The 17,764-nt window shown below is 26.1% G+C and overlaps 1 protein-coding gene and 1 long non-coding RNA gene across 2 annotated transcripts in view; one reads left to right on the top strand and one right to left on the bottom strand.

Moving 5' to 3' along the window:
• Positions 1 to 16,018, top strand: part of LOC135955561 (uncharacterized) — a 46,554-nt gene extending 30,536 nt beyond the window's left edge. Inside the window, exons 2-5 of the mRNA XM_065505912.1 lie at positions 14,856 to 15,175; positions 15,228 to 15,328; positions 15,387 to 15,531; positions 15,612 to 16,018. Of these exons, the coding sequence (XP_065361984.1) occupies positions 14,856 to 15,175; positions 15,228 to 15,328; positions 15,387 to 15,531; positions 15,612 to 15,997 (952 nt within the window). The 3' untranslated portion in view covers positions 15,998 to 16,018. The remainder of the gene's footprint in view (positions 1 to 14,855; positions 15,176 to 15,227; positions 15,329 to 15,386; positions 15,532 to 15,611) is intronic.
• Positions 16,019 to 16,053: 35 nt separating this feature from the next.
• LOC135954768 (uncharacterized) lies at positions 16,054 to 16,980 on the bottom strand. Its single transcript, XR_010576268.1, has 2 exons — positions 16,819 to 16,980; positions 16,054 to 16,760 (listed from the first exon to the last, which is right to left on the bottom strand). It is a non-coding gene; the product is annotated as an uncharacterized LOC135954768 (long non-coding RNA).
• Positions 16,981 to 17,764: the final 784 nt, after the last annotated feature.

Raw genomic sequence — 17,764 nt, 5'->3', positions numbered from 1 at the left:
ATTAGCAGATTTTCTATGTATTTAAAAAAAATAAAATAAAACACAAATATACAACAACAGAATTAATGATATTTTTAAAAATAAATTTAATTAATTTAAAAAAAATTAACGAAAATATTTTTTTCAGTAATTTCATAATATTGACAACACGGCAATACTGGCTTTCCCTTAATATTTTCTTTTAATTCGTTCAACATATCAATTTTTGCAAGAACATTCGTTGTTGGCGACATTTTTAAAATGAACTTGCAACGCATAGTGTAGACACACAAAAAAATTTGTGGTTTTTCGATGATAATACGTATTCATAACTTACAAGTAATTACTTGCATGTGGCAACTGGGGGTAAAGGTATCCTGTATCCCTTTTCTGTATTTATCGAATCGAAAAACTTTCCGCATGAAACGATTGAATTGCTACAAAAACAGTGTAAAGGAAACAAAATATTTTTTTTTCGCACAAGTGTTTCTGTATCTTGAGTTTGCGAGAATTATCTGTAATTTAAATAGTGTTTTTGTAACAATATTTTGCGAAAAGTTTCTCAAAACAAGTCACATTTGAAATTGGTATGAGAAAAACTAAATTTTAAAAAATATAGATATTTTTAACTTCGTATAAATTGGAACCCAAATTAGCCGAAAATGTAAGTAGCACAGAGTTTGAATAAAATAATTATATATACACATGTAAGTACACAAAAATGTGTTTCTAAATTATTTTTTTAAATTCAGCAGTTATAGGCGCCACACTTTACTTTTTGTTTTATATTTAAATGATGACAATCAATAAAACACAATTGTTATATTTTGGCATTTTAAATTTTTTTAGCCTTTCACTGTTTTGGTTTTATTATAGTTTCTGTCTTTCGTTGACGTTTGTCTTGCATTCGACACTTAATTACTGGAAATATTCCAGTAAGAACAGAATCTGTGTTGTCTGTTTTCGCATTGATTTTTGTTTTGCGATTTGAAATCAAAAATTTTATAAAAAACTAAATATTAAAGTTTAAAAAATTGGTTTCTTGCTTATATGTTTTTCCTTTTGTATGTATGTTACTACGTTTATACGCAAGGCTTATTCGCAAATAAAAATATTGTAATTAGAAAAATTTGCCGTGAATTAATTTTTTATTTGCAAATAGCTAACTCACGAAAACAATTCCTGATTAACGACACTATTTGCAAATAAGATTTTAAACATTGCCATATTTTTTAACGTTTTAAGTTTTTCTTTCGTTTTTTAAATATTTCATTGCGTTTTTGCATTAATTGAATTGTAAGATAAACAAGAATTTTTAATTCATTCATTTTTGCATTTAAAAAAATAAGAATTTTCCGTAACCAAAGTGACATATAAACAGAGAGTTAGTTAATTGCAAATTATTTTTATTTGCGAATAGGCTACGTATAAATGTAGTATGAGTTTACATTTATTGTGTTTTGCAACTAACTTCACTATTAAACGCGCTGTCAAAATTGGATTTTCCAATTGCAAAGCGTTGCCGCCGCGTTATTTCGGTATGCTGCATAAAAATTTTATGGGCATGAGATATAATGACAACTAGAAAACGCTTGCCGCTTTTGTTTAGGTATGCGTGTAAGGTACGTTTTTGTTATGGCAGTGAAGCAACTTAATAGTGATTAATTTGCTTTAAAATTTTTGTATGAAAATTCTGGTCTATACGCCAAACAGTGGCGTATGGAGCAAAACAATATTTATTTAGTCTTAACATTATGGATATAGACCAAAGTTAACACCCGATATCTAGGAAATCGTACCAGGTCGTCTCTAAATAAGTACGGATTAGTTGTTATTAAGAATCAAATCATAGTTAAAACAAATAACGCAAAAAGTATTGATATTGTAATTGTCATCTGTTTTTTATTGAACTCGAGCGTGTGACTTGCTGTGATTGCAGTCCTGCTATGGCCCCGGGGGCCAAATTAAACAATATAAACTTAAAAAAACAAAAATGAAGAGACAGAAATTGTCTCGACCACTTCCTATTGGCTTGATTTCCGATCTGCCTTCAACTTCAAGTAATCGGTTCAGTGTTTTAGCTGAACGAAATGACATGGAATTAGATCAGTGATGTTCAAAAATGAAGATGTATGGGTGAGAGAGCTACCCAGCAAACATAATGTCAAACACTTAAAATAACAAAATAAATAATGTTTAGATTTAGAATTTTTGCCAGATACAACCAATTTATTAAATGAATGTAATTTAAATTTTAAGGAAATAAAAGAATATACATTATACGGCCGAAATTCTCTCAAATTTTTTATTTATTTCTGACTTTGTTGTTTTGTGTTCAATTGTAATTGAAACGCGTGTGTTTGCTATGCTTCGTCCAAAAACCAACCAACAACAATGCCTAATGAATTTCTTAAAAAAATGAGACATTTGTTATGCTCTTTTAAAGAGAATAAGAATATGTGTGTTCTTACTCAGCGCGAAAGCACAATGAAATGAACATCATTGAATTAGATCAGGGAAAGGCAACCTATACTATTGCATTTTACGATTGTATTAGTTATACACTCTATCCGCTCTCACCACGAATCGGTGTTGCCAGAAAACTTTCGTCTCTTTTCCCCAATTAAAAATGTAAAATCTCATATTGTTCATCATACATCTTCAAAAGTTGGGAAATTTTTTTTTCACTGGCAACGCTGATTCTTAAATTGTGCGATAAAAAACTATACACAACCTGCTTGTTTGAGTTCTCAAGCTAGACTGATTAAAAGTTGTTTATTTCTCTACAATGCGTGTGCACACGTACGTAAGAGAAGAGTAAATGAAAAACGCGGCGCCCATGTTTTGCCTTTCCCTGAATTAGATCCAGTATCTAATATAAATGCAGAGAAAAGTGTTAAACCTCCTCCATTGGTAGCCGATGAAAAAATTCCTCTCAAGGAACTTCAAGATTTACTGGGAAAAGATTCAATTTATAAACGCACATCTATCGGAACCAAAGTGTTTCCGAAAAATACTGAAAGCTATGAAAAATGCAAACAGATTTTACTGGATAAGAAAATTGAATATATATATATATATATATATATATATATATATATATATATATATGATCGTATATATATATATATATATATATATATATATATATGATCGTATATATATATATATATTCAATTTTCTTATCCAGTAAAATCTGTTTGCATTTTTCGTAGCTTTCAGTATATATATATATGATCGTATATATATATATATATTCAATTTTCTTATCCAGTAAAATCTGTTTGCATTTTTCGTAGCTTTCAGTATTTTTCGGAAACACTTTGGTTCCGATAGATGTGCGTTTATAAATTGAATCTTTTCCCAGTAAATCTTGAAGTTCCTTGAGAGGAATTTTTTCATCGGCTATATATATATATATATATATATATATATATATATATATATATATATATTTATATATATATATATAATATATATATATATATATATATATATATATATATATATATATATATATATATAAACCACCATATAAATATATATTAGAGTGATATATATATATATATATATATATATATATATATATATAAATCGTTTTTACCTTATTTTAGGTAGTATCCTATTTTTATACCCTTCAGCTTCGTGAGAAGGGTGTATATAGTTTGTCCATAATATATATATATATTTGATATATATATATATAAATCGTTTTTACCTTATTTTAGGTAGTATCCTATTTTTTATACCCTTCAGCTTCGTGAGAAGGGTATATATAAGTTTGTCACTCCGTTTGTAATTTCTACATTTTTCATTTCCGACCCTATAAAGTATATATTCTGGATCCTTATAGATAGCGGAGTCGATTAAGCCATGTCCGTCTGTCTGTCTGCCTGTCTGTCTGTCTGTCTGTCTGTCTGTCTGTCTGTCTGTCTGTCTGTCTGTCTGTCTGTCTGTCTGTCTGTCTGTCTGTCTGTCTGTCTGTCTGTCTGTCCGTCTGTCTGTTGAAATCAATTTTCTGAAGGTCCCAGATATCTCCGGGATCCAAATCTTCAACAATTCTGTCAGACATACTTTCGAGAATTTTGCTATTTAAAATCAGCAAAATCCGTCCATAAATAACGGAGATATGAGCAAAAATCCGAGACAACCTCTGAAAATTTCATCAAAAAACACAATGTATTGCATGCTTTGACAAAAAAGCAACAAAACGTATGGTTGGATGTGCAAGATTTGCGTATTTTGTTTTTTTTTTGTGTTTTGTTTCTTTTGGCGTTGTTGTTGTTTTTTATACAACTAAACGTTTGTTTGGTTGTGTGTTGGTTTTTTTTGACAAAAAAACAACAAATCGTATGTTTGAATGTGCATGCTTTGCGTATTTTGTTTTGCTTTTGTGTTTTGTTTCTTTTGGCGTTGATGTTGTTTTTTATACAATTAAACGTATGTTTGGATGTGTGTTGGTTTCATTGCCTTGCGTATTTTGTTTTTGTTTTTTCTTTTGGTGTTCTGTTTCGTTTGGCGTTGTTGTTGTTTTTTGTGTTCTTGATAAATTTAGGATGCTGTAAACTGAAAGTGGGCAATGTACATACATACCTATATACTAATTATAAAAAATAATAATGCATCCACAACAAAGGTGAAGGGTATATAAGATTCGGCATAGCCGAATATACCACTCTTACTTGTTTTTTAATAAATTTGTTGCAATTGAATATTTTTTGCAGTCTTAATGAAAATTTAATGAAGAAATTTTTTAGTTTAAAAAAGTAGTCGTTAGTAATTAAAATAAAAAAATAGTAAAAATATATATATGGGGCATTTCATGTCAAGTGAACCAACTTTTGAAATCGATGTCTTCCGATCGGGATGAAATTTGCACCAAGGTTAGCTCTATTGGATAGTAACTCAGACACAATTTTTCAACAACATCGGTCGAGAACTCTCTGAGTTATAGGGGGTAAAATTTTGACAATTTGGTCAAACAGGGGTTTTTTCTTATCCATGTAACATATTACCTATTGTTCTTAGCAAAATGTGTCCCAAATAGTATAGATAGCTATTTCTTCGATCTTTCGAAAAAAAATATTTAAAAAAAAAAATAAAAAATTTTTAATATTTTTTTTCCGAAATCAAAAACTTTTTTGACTTTTTTTTAAAATACGTCCTTTTTTTTTTTTTTCTTAAAATAAAGTTTAGATATTTTCCTTGAACACCTACTTGGTCGCTTAGTGGGATGCGAGTGGGATATCTATCAAAATAAATATTTTGTAACTCAAAACATAAAATTTTTGACTTTTTTTGCAAAATCAAAAACTTTGTTGACTTTTTTTTTTCAAAATGGACCCTTTTTTAATCTTTTTTTTTTGGTCAAACAAAAGCTTAGATATTATCCTTGAAGACCCTTTTGGTCGCTTAGTGGGATGCGAGTGGGATATCTATCAAAATAAATATTTTTTAACTCAAGACTTACAATTTTTGACTTTTTTTTTTGCAAATACGATTTTTTTTCCAATGGGCCCTTTTTTAAAAATTTTTTTTGTAGGCAAAAGAAAGCTTAGGTCCATTCCTTTAAGATATTTTTAGTCCCTTAGTGGGATGCGAGTGGGATATCTATCAAAATAAATATTTTGTAACGCAAGACATACAATTTTTTAATTTTTTTTTGCAAAATCAAAATTTTTTCCAATATGGGCCCTTTTTTAATTTTTTTTTTTACTCAAAAGAAAGCCTAGGTCCATTCCTTTAAGATATTTTTAGTCCCTTAGTGGGATGCGAGTGGGATATCTATCAAATCCGATCGGAAGACATCGATTTCAAAAGTTGGTTCACTTGACATGAAATGCCCCATATATATATGCAAAAAAACCATAATACTGTAGTATAAAAAATATATAGATTAAGTGAAAAAATGAGCAACAGATGATTACAATGAAAGGCCACTAAGACGATTTTCAACTTTTTATTTATTTATTGAATCTGCCTATGTCGTTAGGCCTAACAATAAGTGACCTTATAACTAAAATTAAAACTAATTGCTCTCTAAAGAGAGCATTGCTTGATGCATGGACCTCATCCTCTACAAAGCCTTGATCTGGTTTGGCTCTGTGCGAGTTTCATTTATATTGCAGTTTCAGTATATAGTTATCGCGGACTTTCTTAAACTCATCTTTCACTAGTGGCACTTCCAAGTCCCTGTGGATGTTTTCATTTCTTATGTACCATGGTGCACTCGTCATGGTCCTAAGAATTTTCGACTGGGCCCTCTGTATAAGCTCAATACTGGAATTACTGGCCGTTCCCCACAATTGGATTCGATATGTCCAAATTGGTTTTAAAATGATTTTATACAGGGTGACTTTATAGTCCAGGCTTAACTTTGATTGGTCACTTATTAACCAGTGAAGGCTAGATGCTTTTAACTTCATGTGAAGTCTCTTGGTTTCTATTCGACGGCGCCAAGTAAGTATTCTATCTAAGTGAATACCAAGGTATATAACATAATCGGACTGAGGTATATTAACATTGTTAAGTGTGACAGGTGGACAGCATCCCCTCCTCAGTGTGAACGTAACATGAGTAGTATAAATATGGGGTTTCTGGCGTGATTTAGAGGAATTTTTTTCCTCTAAACTGGCAGTGAAGAGGAATATTGAAAAGTTGTTATGAGGAATATTGAAGAGCATTTTCTGAAATTAAGGCAGCTACAATTTGATGACGAGGAATTGTTGGCAGAGAAAAAGGTAGCGACAATTTGATGACAAGGAATTGTTGGCAGAGAAAAAGGCAGCGACAATTTGTAAATTTTTGTTTTCTTGCTTCAGGTAATTTGAGTAATGTATAAAAATGCTTTGTGTGTTGTATTGTGTGGAATTGATTTTGTTTTTTTATTTCATTAGTTTTGTTGTACTATTGTGTAGAGGCTTTTAATGCAGTTTTAATAGGAGGGTTTATTTTCTTTTAATTAGTCTACATTAGGGTACACAATTTTTAATGGGATAATTTTTTTTGTTTTTATTCACATTTAACATATTCATATCTAGAATACTTTTAAAATTAGTATATGGCTCAATATTTACACAACGAACGTAAATTAACATTCTTCTCAATTTGAAATTACAAAATGAAAATAGAATTTTAAAGCATACGCCACTTAAATTGTACATCATAATGGAAAATATAACCACAAAAATTAAAAATCTCCTCAGTATAACATAAAATCTAAACAATTTTCATAGAAGCAAATATAACCACGAAAAATCTCTTTATTCAAATAAAAATTTAAATAACTATAACAGGTCTCACTAAGCCTTTAATTCACAAGTCTCCACTAAATATAACTTTAAAACGAAAATAAAATGTTAATAAAAGTCTTTACTTTAACCAAATTTTAAGAAAAAAATATGAATTACCTACTTTAAACAATATAAAATAAATCCCTACACCAGTTTTACAAATTTCAAACATTTTAATTTCAGAACAAGGTCTCAGATATAAAAATAAATTCACAAAATAAATATTTTAATCCAAATTTCATCTAAAATTTAAGAAACAATTACCAATTATTTAACTGCTACAAATCAATAATAAATTATATTCAAACTTAGTTTTCAGTCTTTATTTGGGAATTGAACTTTCAACCTCCTAATTGATAGATTAGCTCATTACCAAATAGCCTGTCGAGTCATCTCAACTATATAATAATAACTTAATAATAAAATAATAAAATTCTGGTTATTGAAATTACTTTTTAAACCCTAAACAACAATACTAGATGTATAACAAGGTCTCATTAAAAAATCGAGTTTATTTGAATAAAATTTATTTTTACACTCGATTTTTTAAAATCGACTCGATAATCCACAAATCATGTAATTATCATGAGATTTCACATACTTGTTTTCAAACAAAATCAAGTAAATTTACTGGTTGTTGTTGTTGGTTTTGCTTTCTTGAAAGTAAAATTATGTTTTTTTTTTTACAAATTTTTTCATTTCCGTTGAATTTAACCTTGAACATATTTTCAAATATGAATCTTTAATGCATTTCCACCATGTTGGTTATTGACCCGCATTGTGTTGTTACTTCACTTATGCGATTCAGTTTTCATTTCATAATTTTTTTGCAATCCCAAATTATTTAAATACAAAAAAATAAATGAATTTATAAAAATGTTAAATTGTGGCGTAAGCAAAATGTATTTTCCCATAGAATGCATAGTTTTTTTGTTTGTCGCGTATTAAGTTGTAATTTAAAACACATTAATATTTAAAATAAAATAAAAATTTCTTCGAATTTAACCTTGAACATAGTATCTGATAACGAATTTTCAATGCATTTTTACAGAGTTGGGTTGTTGACCCTCTTTGTGTTGTTGATTCATTTATTGAATTCAGTTTTCATGGCTGGCTGGCTATCCATGTAAACCTTGTGCGAAAAGTACAGGTCGCAATTTTGAAGATATTTCCAATGACGAATCCTATTGAAACTAGCTGAAATCGGTCCATTATTTTACCTAGCCCCCATACAAATGTCCACCAGAAATTGGACTTTATCGATCATAAATGTTTAATTTTTATAGGTATCTACACAAATTTCTCTGCAAATAAGTTTTATATATACGGAAGTCATGTTACCCAATTTTTTTGGTCATTTACTTAGTGTAGGGTATTATATGGTCGGGCTTGACCGAGTTTTCTAAAATAAAAAAATTATTTCAATTCAAATAAGTACATACATATGTAATATAGAAATTGTTAAGCAATATGTATTATAAAAACCCATGTTTTTATATGTAAATTTATATGTAAAACCTAATTTTTCATGTAATCGAAGTGTCTGGATTATTTCATTATGGTTAATGTGTTCTGAAATGTAAAAAAGTAGAAAAGCAAAAAATTATAAAAGTAGAAATGTAGAAATGTAAAAAGTAAAAAATTATAAAAGTAGAAATTATAAAAGTAAAAAGTAGAAAACTAAAAATTATAAAAGTAGAAATGTAAAAAAGTAAAAAGTAGAAAAGCAAAAAATTATAAAAGTAGAAATGTAAAAAGTAGAAAAGAATACAGTAAAAATTATAAAAGTAGAAAAGTAAAAAAAAGTAGAAAAGTAAAAAAGTAGAAAATCAAAAAATTAGAAAAGTAGAAATGTAAAAAATTATAAAAGTAAAAAAGTAAAAATTATAAAAGTAGAAATGTAAAAAAAAGTTGAAAAGCAAAAAATTATAAAAGTAGAAATGTAAAAAAGTAGAAAAGAAAAAAGTAAAAAAAGTAGAAAAGCAAAAAATTATAAAAGTAGAAATGTAAAAAGTAAAAAATTATAAAAGTAGAAATGTAAAAAATTATAAAAGTAAAAAGTAGAAAACTAAAAATTATAAAAGTAGAAATGTAAAAAAAGTAAAAAGTAGAAAAGCAAAAAATTATAAAAGTAGAAATGTAAAAAATTATAACAGTAAAAATTATAAAAGTAGAAGTAGAAAATTAAAAAAAAGTAGAAAAGCAAAAAATTATAAAAGTAGAAATGTAAAAAAGTAGAAAAGTAAAAAAAGTAAAAAATTATAAAAGTAGAAATTATAAAAGTAAAAATGTAAAAAAGTAAAAAGTAGAAAAGCAAAAAATTATAAAAGTAGAAATGTAAAAAAGTAAAAATTAGAAAAGTAGACATGTAAAAAAAGTAGAAAAGCAAAAAATTATAAAAGTAGAAAATTAGAAAAGTAGAAATGTAAAAAAAGTAGAAAAGTAAAAAATTATAAAAGTAGAAATGTAAAAAATTATAAAAGTAAAAATGTAAAAAAGTAAAAATTATAAAAGTAGAAGTAGAAATGTAAAAAAAAAGTTGAAAAGCAAAAAATTATAAAAGTAGAAATGTAAAAAAGTAGAAAAGCAAAAAATTATAAAAGTAGAAATGTAAAAAGTAAAAAATTATAAAAGTAGAAATTTAAAAAATTATAAAAGTAAAAATGCAAAAAGTAGAAAACTAAAAATTATAAAAGTAGAAATGTAAAAAAAGTAAAAAGTAGAAAAGCAAAAAATTATAAAAGTAGAAATGTAAAAAGTAGAAAAGAAAACAGTAAAAATTATAAAAGTAGAAAAGTAAAAAAAAGTAGAAAAGTAAAAAAGTAGAAAATCAAAAAATTATAAAAGTAGAAATGTAAAAAATTATAAAAATAAAAAAGTAAAAATTATAAAAGTAGAAGTAGAAATGTAAAAAAAAGTTGAAAAGAAAAAAATAAAAAAAGTAGAAATGTAAAAAAGTAGAAAAGCAAAAAATTATAAAAGTAGAAATGTAAAAAGTAAAAAATTATAAAAGTAGAAATGTAAAAAATTATAAAAGTAGAAAACTAAAAATTATAAAAGTAGAAATGTAAAAAAAGTAAAAAGTAGGAAAGCAAAAAATTATAAAAGTAGAAATTTAAAAAATTATAACAGTAAAAATGTAAAAATTATAAAAGTAGAAGTAGAAAATTAAAAAAAAGTAGAAAAGCAAAAAATTATAAAAGTAGAAATTATAAAAGTAAAAATGTAAAAAAGTAAAAAGTAGAAAAGCAAAAAATTATAAAAGTAGAAATGTAAAAAAGTAAAAATTAGAAAAGTAGACATGTAAAAAAGTAGAAAAGCAAAAAATTATAAAAGTAGAAAATTAGAAAAGTAGAAATGTAAAAAAAGTAGAAAAGTAAAAATTATAAAAGTAGAAATGTAGAAATGTAAAAAATTATAAAAGTAAAAATGTAAAAAAGTAAAAAGTAAAAATTATAAAAGTAGAAGTAGAAATGTAAAAAAAAAAAGTTGAAAAGCAAAAAATTATAAAAGTAGAAATGTAAAAAAGTAGAAAAGCAAAAAATTATAAAAGTAGAAATGTAAAAAGTAAAAAATTATTAAAGTAGAAATTTAAAAAATTATAAAAGTAAAAATGCAAAAAGTAGAAAACTAAAAATTATAAAAGTAGAAATGTAAAAAAAGTAAAAAGTAGAAAAGCAAAAAATTATAAAAGTAGAAATGTAAAAAATTATAACAGTAAAAATGTAAAAAGTAAAAATTATAAAAGTAGAAGTAGAAAATTAAAAAAAGTAGAAAAGCAAAAAATTATAAAAGTAGAAATTATAAAAGTAAAAATGTAAAAAGTAGAAAAGTAAAAATTATAAAAGTAGAAGTAGAAAAGCAAAAAATTATAAAAGTAGAAATTATAAAAGTAAAAATGTAAAAAGTAGAAAAGCAAAAAATTATAAAAGTAGAAATGTAAAAAAGTAAAAATTAGAAAAGTAGAAATGTAAAAAAAGTAGAAAAGCAAAAAATTATAAAAGTAGAAAAGTAAAAAATTATAAAAGTAAAAAAGTAGAAAAGCAAAAAATTATAAAAGTAGAAATATAAAAAATTATAAAAGTAAAAAGTAGAAAACTAAAAATTATAAAAGTAGAAATGTAAAAAAAGTAAAAAGTAGGAAAGCAAAAAATTATAAAAGTAGAAATGTAAAAAATTATAACAGTAAAAATGTAAAAATTATAAAAGTAGAAGTAGAAAATTAAAAAAAAGTAGAAAAGCAAAAAATTATAAAAGTAGAAATGTAAAAAAGTAGAAAAGTAAAAAATTATAAAAGTAGAAATTATAAAAGTAAAAATGTAAAAAAGTAAAAAGTAGAAAAGCAAAAAATTATAAAAGTAGAAATGTAAAAAAGTAAAAATTAGAAAAGTAGACATGTAAAAAAGTAGAAAAGCAAAAAATTATAAAAGTAGAAAATTAGAAAAGTAGAAAAGTAAAAATTATAAAAGTAGAAATGTAGAAATGTAAAAAATTATAAAAGTAAAAATGTAAAAAAGTAAAAAGTAAAAATTAAAAATTATAAAAGTAGAAGTAGAAATGTAAAAAAAAAAGTTGAAAAGCAAAAAATTATAAAAGTAGAAATGTAAAAAGTAAAAAATTATTAAAGTAGAAATGTAAAAAAAGTAGAAAAGCAAAAAATTATAAAAGTAGAAAAGTAAAAAATTATAAAAGTAGAAAAGCAAAAAATTATAAAAGTAGAAATGTAAAAAATTATAAAAGTAAAAATGTAAAAAGTAGAAAAGTAAAAATTATAAAAGTAGAAGTAGAAAAGTAAAAAAAAGTAGAAAAGCAAAAAATTGTGAAAGTAGAAATGTAAAAAGTAGAAAAGAAAAAAAGTAGAAAAGTAAAAAATTATAAAAGTAGAAATGTAAAAAAATATAAAAGTAAAAATGTAAAAAAGTAGAAAAATAAAAAAAGTAGAGAAGCAAAAAATTATAAAAGTAGAAATGTAAAAAAATAGTAAAAAATTATAAAAGTAAAAAAGTAGAAAAGCAAAAAATTATAAAAGTAGAAATGTAAAAAAGTAGAAAAGTAAAAAATTATAAAAGTAGAAATGTAAAAAATTATAAAAGTAAAAAGTAGAAAACTAAAAATTATAAAAGTAGAAATGTAAAAAAGTAAAAAGTAGAAAAGCAAAAAATTATAAAAGCAGAAATGTAAAAAATTATAAAAGTAAAAATTACAAAAGTAGAAATGTAAAAAAAGTAGAAAAGTAAAAATTATAAAAGTAGAAAAGTAGAAAAGTAAAAAAAGTAGAAATGTAAAAAATAGAAAAGTAGAAAAAAAAAGTAAAAATTATAACAGTAGAAAAGTAAAAAAAGTAGAAAAGCAAAAAATTATAAAAGTAGAAATGTAAAAAATTATAAAAGTAAAAAGTAGAAAACTAAAAATTATAAAAGTAGAAATGTAAAAAAGTAAAAAGTAGAAAAGCAAAAAATTATAAAAGCAGAAATTTAAAAAATTATAAAAGTAGAAATGTAAAAAAGTAAAAAAAGTAGAAATGTAAAAAATAGAAAAGTAGAAAAGAAAAAAGTAAAAATTATAAAAGTAGAAAAGTAAAAAATGTAGAAAAGCAAAAAATTATAAAAGTAGAAATGTAAAAAAGTAAAAAGTAGAAAAGCAAAAAATTATAAAAGTAGAAATGTAAAAAATTATAAAAGTAAAAATGTAAAAAAGTAAAAAGTAGATAAGTAAAAAATTATAAAAGTAGAAATGTAAAAAAGTAGAAAATTTTTAAACTTGAATTGAATATATTATTCATTAGTTGTTATGCAATTGTAGAAATTTTTAATATTTATAGTTTGAAATATTTTGTAGACCATATTATTTGAAAATATTGGATTTTTGAAGTTGTGGTTAAAGTTGTTGTTGATTTAATTTTATGTTTTAAAAATGATAAATTTTATTATCTGCTTAATTAGCTTTTTGAATCTAAAATATTGTGTTAGAAATGTGAGATTAAAATTTGTTTGACAAAATTAGGTTTGAGTGGAGAATTTTATAATAGATGTTGTGTTGAAAATTCTGGAAAATTCTTTTTGAATGCTTATTATTATTTCGATCATTAATGCTCTTGAGGTAGTTTAATATTAAAATTTATATTTTTGTATTTTGAAATCTTTATTTGATTTTGAATTAAAAATTATTAATCGATTTTTATTATTCTTCATTTCATTAATTAATAATTTTATTTACTTTATAGGGGATTTCATTGATTGTTAAAATTATGTTTTAGTGGAGTTATAATAAGTGGAGACTTGTAATTATTTTTAATGAGACCTTGTTATACATCTAGTATTGTTGTTTAGGGTTTAAAAAGTAATTTCAATAACCAGAATTTTATTATTTTATTATAAAGTTATTATTATATAGTTGAGATGACTCGACAGGCTATTTGGTAATGAGCTAATCTATCAATTAGGAGGTTGAAAGTTCAATTCCCAAATAAAGACTGAAAACTAAGTTTGAATATAATTTATTATTGATTTGTAGCAGTTAAATAATTGGTAATTGTTTCTTAAATTTTGGATGAAATTTGGATTAAAATATTTATTTTGTGAATTTATTTTTATATCTGAGACCTTGTTCTGAAATTAAAATGTTTGAAATTTGTAAAACTGGTGTAGGGATTTATTTTATATTGTTTTAAGTAGGTAATTCATATTTTTTTCTTAAAATTTGGTTAAAGTAAAGACTTTTATTAACATTTTATTTTCGTTTTAAAGTTATATTTAGTGGAGACTTGTGAATTAAGGGCTTAGTGAGACCTGTTATAGTTATTTAAATTTTTATTTGAATAAAGAGATTTTTCGTGGTTATATTTAATAAACTTGGATTATATTTTTCTCATTTAAAAATGGTATGATTTTCTTTTGGAACACTTTTTCGAACAGTTTCGATAAGCAAGGAAGCAAGCTCATTGGTATATAGGAGGATGGTACGGTCAAGTCCTTAGCTGGCTTTGGTATCATTATTATCTGAGAAGTTTTCCAATTTGTCGGAAAAACTCCATGTTTAAAGATCGCATTAAATATTGTAGACAGCACAATTATTGCCACACTCGGTAGGTTTTTAATCATAGTAGGTGTAACAGAATCATTTCCAGGGGGCTAATTACGGAAGTCGTGATCGAAATAATTCAGCATCGAAATTAATTTCCATAGTTCGAATTTTTCTGATGATGTAACTCGATAAGAAACGAATCGATTTGTTGTTTAAGTGTTAGAAAGGAAAAATCTGAAAGAGTTATTCAACACTGGAAATATGTAAAAGATTAAAGAACAAAAGTAAACAAAAAACATATGTTTACTCTGCAAAAAATTCTAAGCGCAAATCTTATAAGAATTCAAATATAAGTTAATAAAAGAATTTTTTGTGTTTTATATATTTATATTACAAGAAAAATGGACCCAAATCTTTTTTTTTATTCTTCATCGTCCGAATCGGATCGTAAGTTTAATAAGGAAAGAAATTCGAAACACCAGTGACCCATTAAGTTTGCCAAACGCTGAGTAAGTTTTAATCTATTTGTTTATAAAATAAATAGTAATTTTTTTTTTACAGGTTTAAAAAACGCTTTAGGGTTACGAAGGAAGCTTTTAACTACATTCTTGCCGAGCTAGAATTTGTGGCACACTTGTCGACAGCAGTACCTCCAAAAATACAATTGGCCTCAACTTTATTGCTTTTGGCTTCAGGAGGGTTTCAAAACACCGTCGGAAATGATTTTCTGATTGGTGTAGGCCAAAGCACACTTTCCAAAATAATCAAAAGAGTGGTGAATGAAATGGAAAGCAAGCTATGTAGTAAATTTATTGAGTTTAATCTCGATAACTGCGACGATTCAAAGCAATTCTTTTTGCAAAAATACAAAATTCCTGGAGGTATGTGTTAAAGTCTTTATTGTATGACAATTTAATAATTAGTTTCTTATAGTAATCGGCTGTATAGACGGAACTCATTTTGGTTTGCAAAAGCCACCAAATGAGCATATGTTTTTTAATAGAAAGGGGTTCCATAGCCTTAATTCCATGATTGTGAGTAAATATTTTTACTAATAAATGTTCATTGTTTTTAAAAATATTTTTTTTGTAGATATGTGATCACAAATACAGAATTTTAGCAATAAATTCTAAGTATGGAGGTGCTGCCCATGATTCTTTTGTATGGAAACAGTCTGAGGAAAGAATTCTTTTAGAACAAAAATATAGCTCCAATTTACGAAATTTTTGGCTTTTAGGTGAGAATTGTTTTCTATCACAATGTTTGTCACATATATATACATATAATAGCGCTTTTATTCACATTTAATTCTTGAAGGTGATTCTGGCTACCCGCTTGAGCCGTGGTTGCTAACCCCATACCGAAGTCCTCAAGAAGGATCAATGGAGTCTCGTTTTAACGATATACATTCTAAAGCCAGATGCGTAGTAGAAAGGACCATCGGCATATTAAAAGCGAGATGGAAAATTTTATGCCATGACAAAAGAAGTAGGTATAGTCCTCAAAAAGTGGCAAAATTTTCAAATGTTTGTGCTGCACTGCATAATATATGCATTCACTTCAAAGTGCCTAATTACGAGGATGTCCAGCAAACTCCTGTTGAAAGTACAATGCTAGATATGGATAATGGAAACGAGACTCAAATAACTAAAATAGGAAAAAAAATCAGAGATAATATCAAAAATTCGTTGTGTTCCAATTAGAATAAAGATACATAAAGGTTTTTAAAAGTATATATTTTTATTAATAAAATAAAACGTTTGTTAAAATAAAAATGTGTATTTCATTGTGAGATTAAAAACTTGGTAGTGGTCCAAAAAAAAGTTTGTTAAAATAAAAATATGTAATTCATTTTAGATTAAAAACTTGGTAGTGGTCCAATTTTTTATTGTAAGCTTGGCCGTTAGTATTGTTGATTAATATTTTCTAATTCCTTTATCCGTATTTGAAGCTCATTTTTTTTTATTTCCATGTTGATGTCGTGTAATTGCGCATTCATTTTTAATTTTCTTTCTTTAATTTCTATTATTTTATCTAATCTTTTAAGAACTTCAGCATGGTATTTATCATTGGCACTAATATTATTTTTTAATAGACTCGTCTTCGTTTCTCTTGGCTCTTTTCTTGTAATGGGCAAGTGCAGTGATCTATCTTTTTTAGGCGTCTCTTCATTCTCCTCATTATCTACGATGTCCATTACTTCCGAAATGTATTCGTCGGCTTCATTTCCTTGGGATGTACTCGTACCTTCAGAAGAATTACATTGTTCTACTTCTTGATTTTTTTTCCCGAATGAACGGATCTCTTGCAAGCCTACTACAGATACTTCAATTCCTGCTGCTTCCAAAATTTGCTCCTCAGCTACGCTAAGGTGTTTATCCTCAAAAGGGCCTCCACCAGTTTTTTTTTGGAGGATTTGTTAAAAGAAACCTTTTTTTTAACCAACTGCTTTTGATCTGCATACACCTATTGAATAAATAATATTAAATGAATGAATATAACAATATTAAATGTTGTTATAAACCTTTCGCCACGTTTTAGCATCCTTCAATGGTGGACCAGAAGCATTTAGCATTAGGGCTAAGTTTTCCCATAGTCTATTGGCTGTTGCTTTTCCTTGTGATGTATTTGGTAGAACTCCTTTGGCCAAATCAGTGTGCTCTGACATAAACTCAGCAAGAATTTGCTTTTGTCTGAAGTTAATTTTTGTTGTATTCGACCTAATAATTAATAAAAATTAGTATTTTTTCAAAAGAAATAAAATAAAATTGTCCTTCATTTTCTTTTCTTCCAACGAATTCTTTGAAAAATATAATTTCGATTGGTAATTTGCTAACGACTGAAAACTCGCACGGTTGCATTCGAACACAAGGTTGTTATCGAGTAACATCATTAGAAATTTCGATACACTTTACTCGATAGCGAATGACAGAATCTCAAAAGTATAAAATCTCGCAAGTACGAATAAATTTCGATCGTGTTCGACTGCGGTAATTAGCCCCCAGGTGATTTTTTTAATATTATATTATCCTTGATTACTTCGTTAATGTCTTCTGGGCTTATAGCTAATATGTCATCATTAGATAATGTTGACACAGGTGGCTCTTTAAGTTCAAAAACAGTTGTTGGCGAGTTTGGTTGAAATACTTTACTTAAGTGATCGGCAAATATTTTAGCCTTTTCCTCCGTGCTGCGAGCCCAGGTACCGTCAGCTTTCCTTAAAGGGCTTTGCCCCTCTACCGGTGGCTTGATATTTTTCGTTGCCTTCCAAAGGGAAAAATTTGTGTGTTTGGTATTTGTCAAACTTTGAATGTAATTTCTATTTCTGCGATCCTCTTCTAATTGAAGGGCTTTTTTCCGATTTAGCAGCAGACAGCCTCTGCAGCAGGTGATCTATTTTGTTGCCATTCTCTTCTGAGTTTTCTCTTTTCTAAAAGAAGTCGTTCAATATCTGAGTTTGAAATGTGCAT

This window comes from Calliphora vicina, chromosome 3, assembly GCF_958450345.1.
Source record: "Calliphora vicina chromosome 3, idCalVici1.1, whole genome shotgun sequence".
NCBI classification, from domain to species: domain Eukaryota; kingdom Metazoa; phylum Arthropoda; class Insecta; order Diptera; family Calliphoridae; genus Calliphora; species Calliphora vicina.
Note: the sequence above shows the minus strand (reverse complement) of the source record. Positions and strands in the feature narration are given on the sequence as shown.